Here is a 13,697-nt window from a genome sequence, read left to right as displayed (position 1 = left end):
GCAAGGATGGAACAAGGACATCATTAGCTGGTGTGCTATATGTACCTGGATTGGGGGTCAACCTGCTCTCAGCCAAGAGAATTTGTGAGGCAGGACTCAAGGGTACATTCAGTCTCAAGAAGATGTATTTCACACCAGAAAACGATAAGAATAATAAGATCATCAAAGCAACAATGAAAGATGGGATGTATATCATCTCGCATGTGAAACCAGGATACGAAGATTCTGCATTCTTTGCGCTCTCTGCAGAGATCATTGATGGTACAAAAGGGGAAGTCGAAGAATTAACCATGACGGAGAAGGAAAGATACCTTATCTGGCATAGACGCTTCAATCATCTCGGCCCTGACAAAATCAGGAATCTGCACAAAGTCACTACACTCCAGAGACCGATCAAGGTCCCTTCAACTCTTGATGTCTGTGAAGTGTGCGCTCTCACAAAGATGACTAACAGAATCCCAAGTCAACTAAGTGCACGAAAATCCAAAAGGCTAGAATTGATCCATTTCGATGTTGCTGGCCCTTTCCCAAGGACCATTCGAGGGCACAGATACTTTCTCCTTATTATCGATAGCGCCACAAGGGTAAATTGGGTCATCCTATTGAAACAGAAGAGCGATGCAATACCCTTACTGAAAGCCTGGAAGCAAGAAATTGAACTTGCTACAGGAGTAGCTGTAATTGCTGCCAGAACCGACAATGCACCAGAGCTTCTTCAAGCCGTCCGGGAATGGAAGACTGGTGTGCGATCAGAGGTTACAGTGGTTGTATCGTCTCACCAAAATGGTCCAGCTGAACGCAATATACGCACCGCAGAAACCGACATGAGAGCAATGTTGAAAGAAGCTCATTTACCATTAGAATTTTGGGACGAAGCTGTCGAGCACGACGTATACATTCGAAACCGCACTAGTATTGGCCCAGATGCAAATGGAATCGATCGAAGCCCACTCGAAGCATTTACAGGCACATTACCAGATATCGATACATGCAAGGTCTGGGGGAGTCGATGTTACGCCTATATCAACCCCAAAACCATCCCAAAAGGACAAAGGCATGATAAACTTCGCGACACAGCAAGGGTTGGGATATTCCTGGGATACTCAAAAGACACCACCAAGCATATAAAGGTTTATTCACCAGAGCTAGGTTATACTTACCGCTCTTATCGTGTTACAATCGACGAAAGCTACAAAGGAGGGGATCTGGATCTCAAACTCAGAAACTGTGTAGCTGGATCACAAGGTACCAAGAATATAGAACCTGATCGCAGGCCTCGCGGCAGACCTAAGAATGTCCCTGAATCATCGTCTATTCCAGTCGATCCACCAATATCACCAAATGAAATAATCACAGACTCGATAGAGGTGCGCTTGCCAATACCAAAACGAACAAAGACTGAAATACCACGCTTTGATGAAGATGAATATGGAAATATCCGACAAGTGGCTGATGATTTAACAAGACCGGCAGGGGAAAACAACAAAGAAAGTGATGTTACTTTACCTGATATAACTTCACCACCTGATCATACACCACCGAAGTCAAGGGCACCTGAGGATATAACTTTACCACTTGATCATACACCATCGAATTCGAGTACATTACCTGAGAGTGTATTACCTGATATTGCACTACCTAATGAAACTTTACCACCTACTGCATCTACATCTGCATCTACTTCCACACCACCTTTGAGATACAATCTTAGGAAGAGAAAGAGAAGCGATGACGACGATATAGAAGAACAGAGAGACTCCAAAATCATTCGGGCCTTACTTGCTTCCTTAAATAAGCCAGGATCAGAATCAATTGAGCACGCCATGATTGCCATTCCAAATATTCATCAATTCGAACAGGAGACGAATAATGAAATTGCTTCGAAGATCTTGACTATTTTAGCAGATGCACCAGCAGAAGCTGAGACCGCTCTACCAGCAACGGAAATACTCGGGATCAAGATACCGAATACATATAAAGAAGCAATGGCAGACAAAAAGCACGCGAAAGACTGGCAAGCTGCAATTCAAGAAGAAGTAGACTCATTGGTCAAGAATGGCACTTGGGAAGAGTTCATTTTACCACAAGGGAGCAATCTAGTTTCAACGAAATGGGTATTTGTTGTTAAGACGAAGGATAATAAGGTAGAGCGATTCAAGGCCAGATTAGTGGCTAGAGGGTTCAGCCAAGTTTTAGGTAAAGATTACAACGAAACCTTCGCCCCCACTGTTCGACTCGATACTCTTCGCCTTTTCCTTGCAATTGTTGCAAGAGAGGACCTCGAGTGTTCCCATTTCGATATCAAAAATGCGTTCACCGAATCACACTTGAAAGAAGAAATCTATTTAGCACCCCCTCAAGGTGTTCATGTTCGTCGCGGCCGCGTTCTACATGCACTTCGGAGTCTTTATGGGCTAAAGCAAGCTGGTAGAGATTGGAGCCTTCTTCTGAAAGGAGAGTTAACCAAGATGGGTTTCGTACAAAGCCTTGCGGATCCGTGTTTATACACCAATCACCCGCGCCAGCTAATTCTCCTAGTGTATGTAGATGATATTGTTACTGCTGCTGCACAAAAACGAGATATTCAATGGTTTTATCACAACCTTTCTGCTCGATTCAACACCAAAGACCTGGGGGAGATTAGTAAGATCTTAGGAGTGCGCATCATTCGTAACAGATCAGAGAGAGTGTTAACTATGGATCAAGAAGAGTATCTGGATGCAATGCTTACCCGATTCGGGATCTCCCATGGTCAACACACTCCAAGGAAGATACCAATCTCGGATTACAACCAACTACGACCAACGCTCCCAGACGACGAGCTCACTGATGTAAACGAATACCAGCAAGCAATCGGCAGTACGATCCACCCTATGGTTTACACTAGACCGGACATCGCATTCGGTCTCGGGAGATTAGCACAAGCTATGTCTAACCCTGCCAAACATCACAGCGTTGCACTCAAAAACCTTATGAGATATTTGAGGTCAACTATTAAACAGAAACTACGTTTTGGGCCTGGGGGAGTTCAATCAGATATTTGCAAAGAATATGACCTCCTACAACGCACCATCAAAGTATACACCGACGCAGACTGGGCAAGCGATAGAACCGATCGAAAAAGCATCTCTGGTGGGGTAGTAATGTTCTATGGTGGACCAATCTCATGGGCAAGCAAGAAGCAGACATCTGTAGCTACATCTAGTACAGAAGCTGAGTACATTTCCATGGCGATGTTCACCAAACAAGGGCAATGGGTAGCCCAACTCTTGAGGGACTTAGAGCGACCACAGTATATCGGGAGCAACAGCGGAGTTCAAATGCTCGGAGACAACCAAGGAGCGCTAGCGTTAACCAAGAACCCACATCTACACGAGCGATCAAAGCATATTGACATATGTCACCACTTCATTCGAGATCTCACAGAAAAACATCTAGTCAATACCAGCTATGTCAATACAAGTGATATGGCTGCAGATGGATTAACAAAACCATGCGCAAGGGTGATATTTGAGAGATTCAAGAACATGCTGGGGTTTCAAAGAGAGTAAGCTCTTTGGGAGAGTATTGGAAGTTGTGGTATGTGCTCCAAAATCGACTAAATCGACCAAATTGACCAAATCGACCAAAATCACTGAATCCACCCATTTCACCTATTTCATCAGATTCATTGGATTCATCTTACGTCGAATTTATCAAAAAAAAAAAAAAAAAAAAAAAAAAAAAAAAATAATGATTTCAAGAAAATCACGTGGAATAACAGATAAGCTTAAGGTCTGTTCGCATACGATCGGATTTTGATGGTCTACCATATTAAAACAGTAACCCTACGATCAAGGAATAACGAATTTCGAAGCAATCAGTTATTGGGCGTATAAAAGGAATTTTAAAGAAACTAACTACTGAAGCTGAGAGAGTAAGCTCTCTGGGGGAGTGTTGGAAGTTGTGGCACGTGCTCTAAGCTACTGTGCATATATCACTTCCACTTCGTAGTTAGATTTTACCTTAGTACAATTAATCTACATAGTCAATAATACATGCATTCCACTGGCCTGCTCCTTTATTGTGAACAAAAGTAATAAATAAGATTACATTCACTTAATTAATAAAATAAAAATTAGTTTTTTCTTTAACCTCCCCCTCTCTCAATTACTTTAACTTCAATAATTGATTTTATTAAAATCATTGAAAATAAAATCTTAAAGTAAAATTACTAAAATTTATTTAATTAAAAATATAACTTTATAACTCAAAATATTACTTTTTCATAAAAATTCGAATATATAACAAAATTAAAAGATTTAAAAGATTTAGATTAATAAGTTTTTATTAAAATTATATTACAAAATATTAAACATACTTTTAGCTCAAGTAGAATTCTATTTTTAGTATATTGATAATATTATTCAGATAAGCCTCAGTAGTATTAGTCCGCGAGCCGTTAGCGTGAGCACCTGATACTACGGTATATTTTATATCATATTCATTCCAGAACTAGATATTTCACAAGGAAGTCGCAAAAAATTGCACGAATAATTATTTCTACGGCAGATATTGTGAGTCTTTTTTATCTTGAATCTACATTGTTTTTAGAAATCGTTGTTTAGTAGCAGCAAGGCTCTAGTGAAGTTGCGATTCCAAATGCTTAAATTTATTTGCTTCCTGCGTTTGCACGGCTTTGGGAGAATTCACTTGAAGCATTGTATGTTGGGCAATAAATACGCTAGGCTTTATCCTTTTGCGCAGTGAAGTTACTGTGCCTGGATGCTAAGAAAAGAAGAGGGGAAACGACAGAACGGCTATGCTGTTGATCGCCTTTCCAGGCAAAATTGAACATTCAGCCCTACCTCGATCTAGGAAGCATGAGCAATCCGCAGTCAAAGTTTCAAGTTTCTTCCCCTTCTTTGTTCTACGGCTCTATGATCTATTGTTTGACTCTTGCTATCATCATCATAATCATCATCACCTCTCACATCGCAACTTGAACCTCGTTTACTATGGTCTTATTCTCTTCCGCGGCCATCAACATTTAATGACATCTACGCAGTTTCGAGGAATCGAAAGAAGACTTATCTTTCATCTTTCAAATGGCAGACTTCCCACCGATCACCGACCGCTCTTACGGCATTTATACCATCCGCTACCTGCCCAGCCTCACACTCTCCACACCTCCACCTGCTCCAAGCACAGATAATACTGAAATCCTACTCATCCTTCAGAAAACCATTTGGGAAAGTGTTCCCCCATTTTGGTGTTTTCCAAAGGGTCACGCCGAAAGTGGCGATGCGTCGACATTGCATACTGCCATTCGAGAGCTCGAGGAAGAGACATCCTTGAAGGTTAAACCTGAGAATATCTTGAGATTTAAACCAGCTGAACACACGGAGGAGATTGAGGGACAAGTTTCTAAGGACTGGGATGGAAGTTTTTCGGAGAGATACATGAATCCAGTCAGGAAGAATGGAAAGGAGGTTAGATACTGGCTTGCGTTGGTAGGAAAAGAAGAGGGAGAGAAGGAAATCAAGCTACAGGAAAAAGAAGTCGCAGGATACAAGTGGTGTTCGTGGGATGAGGCGGCGGAAAAAGCGACTTATGACGAAACAAAAGCGACCTTGAGGAGAGCAGTGGCCATGCTTGAGGGTCAAAGGAAGGTTGATGGGGAGGTCAAGGCTAAAGTTTGAGGGAGCAATGGATAAATCATCGTTAAGAAAAAACGATTCTCATGGGTACCACCAGCTAGCTCTGCTTCTCAGTCAACACCGTTGCTGTGTCGAGCTAGATCTTGCCGGCTGTGTAGAGCCGTCAAGCAGCTCAATGTCTTTGTGTTTGCTTGGGTAACACAAAAGATGGTGTGCCCGTGAAACTCATCTCACAAAGCTGATAGGGCTGAAGCTTGTCATAGAAATATGATACACTAGACTCCAATATCTATCAATAACACAAAAAGAGGTGCCACAGCAGTGTACAATTATCGACACATGATTGAGCATTTGAACAATAGAAGATCAAAGTTAAAATTGATACCTAACTTTCCAAAACTTGTTAACCTACATCCTCGAGCATACGCAATGGAAGTGGCCAAATCCTAGCCGGGAAAGATAACAATTGAAATTTTGACCCTTGGATATCGGTCCTGTGCCAAGATAGTAGCTCTTGCCCGACAGTTTCGAATCTGGATGGAACTAGATCTACATCGATATCCTTGATCTACTAACGCGTCTCTAGAAATTGCCAAATTTGACGAATATTAGAAAATGGTAGACGAAGTATTTCGTCGTTGGCAACCAATCGAGGACCTGCATATTGCACATGCAAATGCTCGAGTAGTGGAAGCTGTAGTGGATAGAGGAAATCGGACCTAGGGATGGATAATCCTCCTTGGTTCAGGTCAGTCGAGTGAACTCGCAAGCATTTCTCGTCCCATTTTGGATAATGCGATTGTTGACCGATGGACTTTTAAGTTTTTAGCCTGCCCCATTTTCAAAACCGGGCAAACCGATGTGGGTATCTTTCCCGATAGGCGTTGCTTATCATCGTAAATGGGCGTGCTTCATCACCTCTTCATGATTGGATCTCGGGGCTGACTGAGCTGAGGGCTCCATAGTAAAAAGCTTGATTATCTAGCAAGGATATATTTCCCGTCGAGATGGCGGCGGCTTAAACTTCTTGAAAACGTGCCAAGTGGGCCGACGTAAGGTAGGTTGTAACTTGTGAGCAATGGATGTTCAAGGTAAGTAATGGAAAAACACACTCGTGATGAAGAGAAGGTATGGTATGTATGTTGATTTAACCGAATCTTGGATATACTCGTCTGTTGACGAGGAGTATATTGCGAAACTCCAAGATTACGGTGATAACTTATCTGCCATTATGTGTGACTAGGTATCCGTGAGTCTGTGACACTGTTCCTATCTACGGATTATGTGATCGCAAAGACCTCGGCCATACTTTCCCCTTTGAAATAGTATGGAGGGTAGGGGGGGAGAGAATAATGTCTTGGACCATTTTTTAGCATTTTGCTCCATCCAGAGGAGTCCACTTCCCCACCACCTGGTAAATAAGTACTGATTATTGGATGGAAGTTTCTAGCAAATCGACGGTTTATTGTTTATTACTCGGACTGCTCACAACGTCACAATCTTTCGGGCCACCATTAAATACAACATCAAATCCTCCGTACGGCGTACGGCGTAAATAAATCGCGGCTCCAAAACTGTATAGTGGGTATCAATCTCATCACATGCAGCTCAACGCTTGCCTGTTGGTTGCATCGCAACAACACGATGGGATGAGGGAAGAGATGCTTGAGCCTTGAGCTGAGCACCTGCCAGTTTTGATTTGTGTTTGACAGATGAGTGGCAGAATTCTAGAATCCTATTCAATCAGATAAATTAGAAGGGATCATCAGGTTCAACCTCAAGGAGTGGCAAGCCTTGTGTTGCAGTCTGACAAATGTATTGCTAGTGTATCTGAATGGATTCACTGCAACTCAAAAGATGCTTGCTGCAGAAGAAATCTGAATGTTACCCTACATACCCAGGTATGCACTTGCGTTTACTGAGGGGCAAGTGAATACAGTATGAATATGATGTTATTCGACAACAACAAGCAAATGCCAATAATCCGTACGGCAGGCGTATTTAGATTCAAAGCTAACAACCCTAGCACACGAAGCTTGACTTTATTTCGACGGTATTACCTATTACTTACCCTGTCCCATTCTAGGACCCCAGACATTTTCGGCAAAAGCTGGGTTCGGTTTAGCTGACTAGTAAATATCCATGATCCTTCACTCAAAAGTTCGCACGTTGCTCTGTTCATTTAAGACTACTTGTCTACCCGGTTTTTGGAAACTTTGTCTTCAATCTTTCTCAATCTCCCCAATTGAAAATATAAGTCGAGGTTCTTGTGCGACTGTCATTCGAGGAAAATGTTTAATCGCAACAAGAAATCTGCGGCTGATGCCAATGATCTTGCTATCGATTCCAATTCGAGTCCGCAAAACCATGAAGACCCTCTCGCCAATATTCCAAAGACAAACTGGGAAAAACTCTGGCCAGCTATGGCATGTGGTTCAGGATTATTCTCTGATGGATATATTAATAACGTATGCTAATCTTCCAGCCATAAGTTCGGGTATGATAAACATACTAATGTGGGCGTACAGGTAATCGGATCAGTCTCTACTATGCTCGGAGTGATCTACGGAGACGTATACACAAAATCTGCCGCCGTGAAAAATATTTCCGCAATCACGTTTGCTGGTACGGTTGCTGGTATGCTCATATTTGGTTATACTAGTGATAAATGGGGCAGAGCAAACACACTTACGCTGTCCACGGTAATTCTTATCGTCTTCGCTGCTCTTGGCGCTGGTTCATATGGATATCATGGAAGTGTACAGGGTCTTTTCGCTGCACTGGCTGCTTATCGTTTCCTGGTCGGAGTCGGTATTGGAGGAGAATATCCGGCTGGATCTGTCGGTTGCTCCGAAGCTTCTGGAGAATTAAAAGAGGGTACCCGAAACAGATGGTTTATCATCTTCACGAACGTTATGATTGATTTCGGTTTTGTTATCGGCGCTTTTGTTCCATATCTGTTGGTTGTCATCTGTACGGAAGACCATTTGCGAGCTGCCTGGAGAATCTCACTTGGACTCGGTGTAGTCCCACCATTGCTCTTGTTCTATCTTCGATTAAAATTGAAGGAGCCAGAAGAGTTTCAAAGGTATGTGCCACGGCCGTTGAATGTTCCTAGAACTCGCTAATCATAAACAGAGAGAGCATGAAAAATACCAAAATTCCCTACGGTCTTGTAATTAAGTACTATTGGTTTAGACTACTAATAGTTTCCTTGATTTGGTTCATTTACGATGTATGTGAATCTTCAAATCCTCAGATTGGGTTTTACTAACACATGACAATAGTTTTCAACCTACTCGTTTGGCATTTACTCCTCTAAAATCCTCAGTAACATTTATGGAGATACGGCGCCACTATCTCAATCATTCGGTTGGAATACCGTTATCAATCTCTTCTATATTCCAGGCGCTGTTCTTGGTTCTTTCTTCTCCGATTTGGTCGGACCTCGCTACGCTCTTGCCATAGGAGTCACATTGCAGGGTATTGTTGGCTTCATCATGTCCGGCTTGTACCCAGTATTATCTAAAGTCAAGAATGTCCCCGCATTTGTTGTCGTATACGGAATCTTCCTTTCCCTCGGTGAACTCGGTCCAGGTGACAACATTGGACTTCTCGCGTCCAAAACTTCCGCGACAGGTGTTAGAGGACAATACTATGCCATTGCAGCCGCTATTGGTAAAGTTGGTGCCTTTGTTGGTACTTATGTTTTCCCATATATTGAGGCAGCAGGTGGCAGTGGAAATGCTTCTGCGCAATACCCATTTTACGTTTCGAGCTCGGGATGTGTTTTGAGTGCGGCTTTGGCGCTCTTCTGTTTACCACATATTGGACAGGATACTATCACAACAGAAGATGCAGCTTTTAGAGAGTATCTGGAGAGTAAGGGATGGGACACCAATCAAATGGGCTTGGGAAAAGTGGACAATCTTGAGGAGTCTCCTATCAGACAGGAGATTGGAGAAAAACAGTAAGAAATTGTTTTTTTGCCTCTTGAGAGGAGAGGGGTAGCTTTAATGGATAAGGATTGGGGTGATGATTATAATTAGAAGGGAGTCAGACATGGAAAAGAAGTATGTAATGCAGTAATGACCTCTTAGAGAGATACTTAATGATACTGTAAATTGTCAATCTCCTGAATATACTTGTCGTTTGTTTCATTTGATGTCAATATGGGACGCGTTAGTATCTAGGTAGTGGTAGGAGAGGTTTATCATAAGTTCCCGCTAGATGAAAATACTCCACATCACTAGAGTATTACTCGCCCTGTATTTCAAATCTAAAGTCTGCCGTCGTGTTTACCTGCGGTATTGTAGGTTGGTATAATAAAGTAACATTGATTATATGATACTAGTGTAACGTAGTGTAGTGTAGTGTAGTGCAGTGTCAAAATAACATTCTTTACCTTTTTGCTTCATGCTTCAAGTCCTCTAATTTATATTTCATGCTTTTTGCTTTATACTCGTATGCTTTGTGCTTCATGTCTTTTACTCTGGACTAAAGTTTAGAGTTCGTAACTTATTACTGTGGAGTCCTGACTCCCAATTCTTTGAGGAGCCAGGGATGAGACGGAAAGGATATGGGGTGGGATGGATTATTTTGAGATGGTATGGAATCTCGGGAGGAAATGGGGAATCTTGTGGGTTGAGAGAGAGAGAGAGAGAGCTGAGATTCTGGGAATGAGTGCATGGGAGGAGATGTATGATGGGGGATAGAAGTAGGATGGTAGGATGGAAGTGATAGGATAAAAGTCATAAAATGAAAATGGTGGGATGGAAGTTGTGGGATTTTTGATGGAATTCCGGAGAGTAGTTATGGTGGAGTGAGAAGTAGATAATTTGTAAATTAAGGGTAGAGGAAAAGGAGAAGGAGGGGAAATGAATTATAGCAATCCAGGCCAAAACCTTCAACCTTATGATCGGAATTTGAGCTCGTAAATTATTTTGCTTAGTGCAAAGCTATCTCATCAACTCGATTGATGTTTCGTTATGCCATGTCAGTGTCCCCCACGCCCCAACTTTCAGAAAGAAGAGTCTCCCGTGAGCCGTTGCCTAATGGCAAAGAATGTCTACACTATTACAACCTCTCGCAAATCTGCAGACCCCCTTTTGAAGGCCAGTGAACCGTCTTTTGATTTTTCGATATCACCAATAATGGACAGTATTGGGTCTTCTCGAAACGCCGTCACGATTTTCTCAGGGAGAAAGTACGAAGTGCTTAATGTTCCTACACGTCGATACACCTCATTATCGATATCAACACGTTCGAGGATAAGGCTGCTGAATCCTTGTGGGAAGCTCAAATTTAGATAGAGAGGCAGACAGCAAAACTTTTTTGTTGAAACCCCGATTCCCATGTTCTTATCATCCTTTGTTAGACATAAAATGGTGGGTTGACCATTGATATGGATTATCTCTCTGTGCTCGGCCATATCGAGAATGATTTCAAAATCGATCGCTTGTCCCAGAAGTTTCAGATGGCCGCCTTTGACTTGACCAAACTCATCTCCGCCGACAAGATCTGTAACCACTTTGAGGATCTCTATCAGCGGATCAAAGGATTCAAGAGTACTCCAAGGATGAAACATAATCGACCCATCAATTGAAGCCCAAGACCACGATGGTGCTCGATACATCATCGATGGATAGCTGTCTGTGTAACTATACCTTGCTAGCCGGAATACAAGAGCGGATTCCCAAAGACCAGCCAGATATCGACATCGCATCAAGGGCTGGAGCTCTCTCGCTATGGCGGAAATCGCAGCGAGTTTGTCGGAGCTTTTAGTCAATTTCCCCTTTGTATAAGTGATTATTGCTGATTTCCAAGTCAGAGAAGCATATTCCAAATGCCGATGCTTTTGTAACAACGTTTCTCCCTCGAAATCGAGATCAGTGAAATATTGACCCTGATATCTACAGGGGCTTAGGGTTTTGAAATGTGCATTTGCATCCTCGGGCATTCCGAATGGTAACGACTCTGAGGCTTGGAGCTTTGCACATTCCCAGAAGAGCTGTCTGTCTGAAAAATGAAGAACTCGCGGGCTAAGAAGACGCTAGATTATCCTCTTAGAATAGTAGATCAAGTGAGTGTATTCGTCTTGTACAGTGTACATACCTCTTGAAGAACCCAAGAGCGTTTGCTTACAGGGGCATTACTGATTCGCTGGGTCCAGGTTGACCATTCTTGAATGTCATAACGACCTCGCAGAAGCGTAGACCTAGAATCATCTAGAAAAATATTGGATTTAGTCATTGATTGTTTGCTGGCGCCAAGGAAACATATCTGATTCTTGAGAAATTCTACTCTAGTGGGCAGACAGATGTTCAAATCACGATCAAAGAAGCATCCCACAGTATCATCAATGGCCGCTGTGGCAGTAATAGTAAACTTGGAATACTTATACACCGTGCTCATGAGCGATGCCTCCTGATACCAATCATCCCGAGAGTCTTCAAGAATGCACAGAGAATCGATCCAGATATATTCCAGTCCAAGTTTTCGACAAATGATAATTGCGTGATCAAATGTTTTCATAATTTTGAGGTCAGGCATTCCTCGCGTCCATGAACTGACATTTTTACTTGTTAATACCAACCTCTGAGTCGCTGGGATTTTGCCCCAACAGTGAGATAATGTGGCGTACTCTACCCCTATAGGAATGCTCCCCATTTGGCGTAAACACAAAACCAAATCATCAACACCTCTGATACGAATCAAGCGACTTGGTGTCCAAGCTTTCAATGACGAGGGGCGAAGATGCTTACAGCCTTGATGCGAACTTAGGCATGTCTTTAGCCAATGGTTAGCAAGTGCAAAGCAAGCATCAGTGCCTGTGTTGGTAGTTTCGTGGTAATCAGGTAGCAATAGTCGATCTGAAACCACTATCAGTATGATGCCCACAGACTTCAGACTTTGATGAATTGGGGAATAGATAGGATACCTTCAGGAGGATTAACTGGCATAAGAGAAATGTGGGAAGTCTTTGTAAACCCATCCACGGAACATACGACATCAAAACCTGATTTAGGGCCCGTCTGATACCACGAACAAACCAATCTGAAAGCTGCAAGTTTATCACCATCTAGGTCAAGAGCTTCGTAACTTAGATTTTCCCTCAATTTCTTGCATAGAATACAGCCTGTGTCAAGCGCCCGCTTGAAGGCATCATCAGTAGTATGGTGTTCGAATAATCCTGTAATTGGGAATGTATCTTCGGATTTGAATTCACTTTCTGTTGAAGCCTCCCCTAATGTTCTGAAGAAATCTATACAAGTTTCACAGAACATTGTAACTTGAGACGAGTACTTATTAGTAATTGTAAAAAGATGAAGAAGAATGAAAACCCAGTGCGGGGTAGAGGACCCTTTTAAATGTCAGACGTATGTGTATGCGCCCAATGAGGAAGGGAGCCGATATTATCAATCCCATTTTCATTTTTTTCGAATACAGTCGAACATACAAACTAGATAAGATCTCATGTTCATAGAGAAATTAATTTCCAATCCATTCTTTCCCTTTTCTTTTCTTCTCTTTTCTTCTCTCTTCTTCTCTCTTCTTCTCTCTTCTTCTCTCTTCTTCTCTCTTCTTCTCATGCGTATCAATGTTTATTAGACACGAACATTGAATCATCGCTTTCGAATAGTCTCTTCTCCTAATCTCCTCAATGAAGCAACAGCACAGCAAGACGAGTTTCGACATCTCACTGGGTGTATTGATTTCGTGACGCAAATCTAACCATCATGCCAAAAAGTCAACTTCGATTCAACTCCTCGCACTCTTATCTCTCCACCACTAATGAGAGTACAACCCTCTCAATCCCCCTGTCTAAACAGGTGTCGTACTTGCACACAACGCAGAGCCTCTTCCAAAGGTCGAATTTATGAATTCCTTGAAATTTTGGATTTGCTGACCAAGCAAAAATTGATCAAAAGAGCGTTAAGAATTCTTCGAAGAAAAGCGGGGGGTATACCCTAGCTCCTCCAAAACCCCTCTCGACTTGATGCTTTTCAAAAGACCTCTCCTTAATCTCTCATACTTCAGAAGAGGCACCTTCCTATT

At 42.3% G+C, this 13,697-nt stretch overlaps 3 protein-coding genes across 3 annotated transcripts; 2 read left to right on the top strand and 1 right to left on the bottom strand.

The window, feature by feature from the left end:
* Nucleotides 1-5,087: 5,087 nt before the first annotated feature.
* Nucleotides 5,088-5,681, top strand: EAF01_010549 (uncharacterized protein; the record flags this gene model as incomplete). The annotated part of the gene is made up of 1 exon (XM_038918806.1): nucleotides 5,088-5,681. The coding sequence occupies one exon, from the start codon at nucleotides 5,088-5,090 to the stop codon at nucleotides 5,679-5,681; it is 594 nt and encodes a 197-aa protein (XP_038765509.1).
* A 2,249-nt stretch (nucleotides 5,682-7,930) lies between these two features.
* Nucleotides 7,931-9,613, top strand: EAF01_010548 (uncharacterized protein; the record flags this gene model as incomplete). The annotated part of the gene is made up of 4 exons (XM_038918805.1): nucleotides 7,931-8,107; nucleotides 8,168-8,727; nucleotides 8,778-8,874; nucleotides 8,927-9,613. The coding sequence occupies 4 exons, from the start codon at nucleotides 7,931-7,933 to the stop codon at nucleotides 9,611-9,613; spliced, it is 1,521 nt and encodes a 506-aa protein (XP_038765508.1).
* Nucleotides 9,614-10,707: 1,094 nt separating this feature from the next.
* On the bottom strand, nucleotides 10,708-12,925 carry EAF01_010547 (uncharacterized protein; the record flags this gene model as incomplete). Its single annotated transcript, XM_038918804.1, has 3 exons — nucleotides 10,708-11,691; nucleotides 11,754-12,511; nucleotides 12,580-12,925. 3 exons carry the CDS (start codon nucleotides 12,923-12,925, stop codon nucleotides 10,708-10,710), a joined length of 2,088 nt encoding a protein of 695 aa, XP_038765507.1.
* Nucleotides 12,926-13,697: the final 772 nt, after the last annotated feature.

Source organism: Botrytis porri, assembly GCF_014898465.1.
Source record: "Botrytis porri strain MUCL 3234 chromosome Unknown BPOR_017, whole genome shotgun sequence".
Lineage (NCBI taxonomy): Eukaryota > Fungi > Ascomycota > Leotiomycetes > Helotiales > Sclerotiniaceae > Botrytis > Botrytis porri.
The sequence above is the reverse complement of the archived record's forward strand: the minus strand, read 5'-3'. Positions and strand labels throughout refer to the sequence as shown.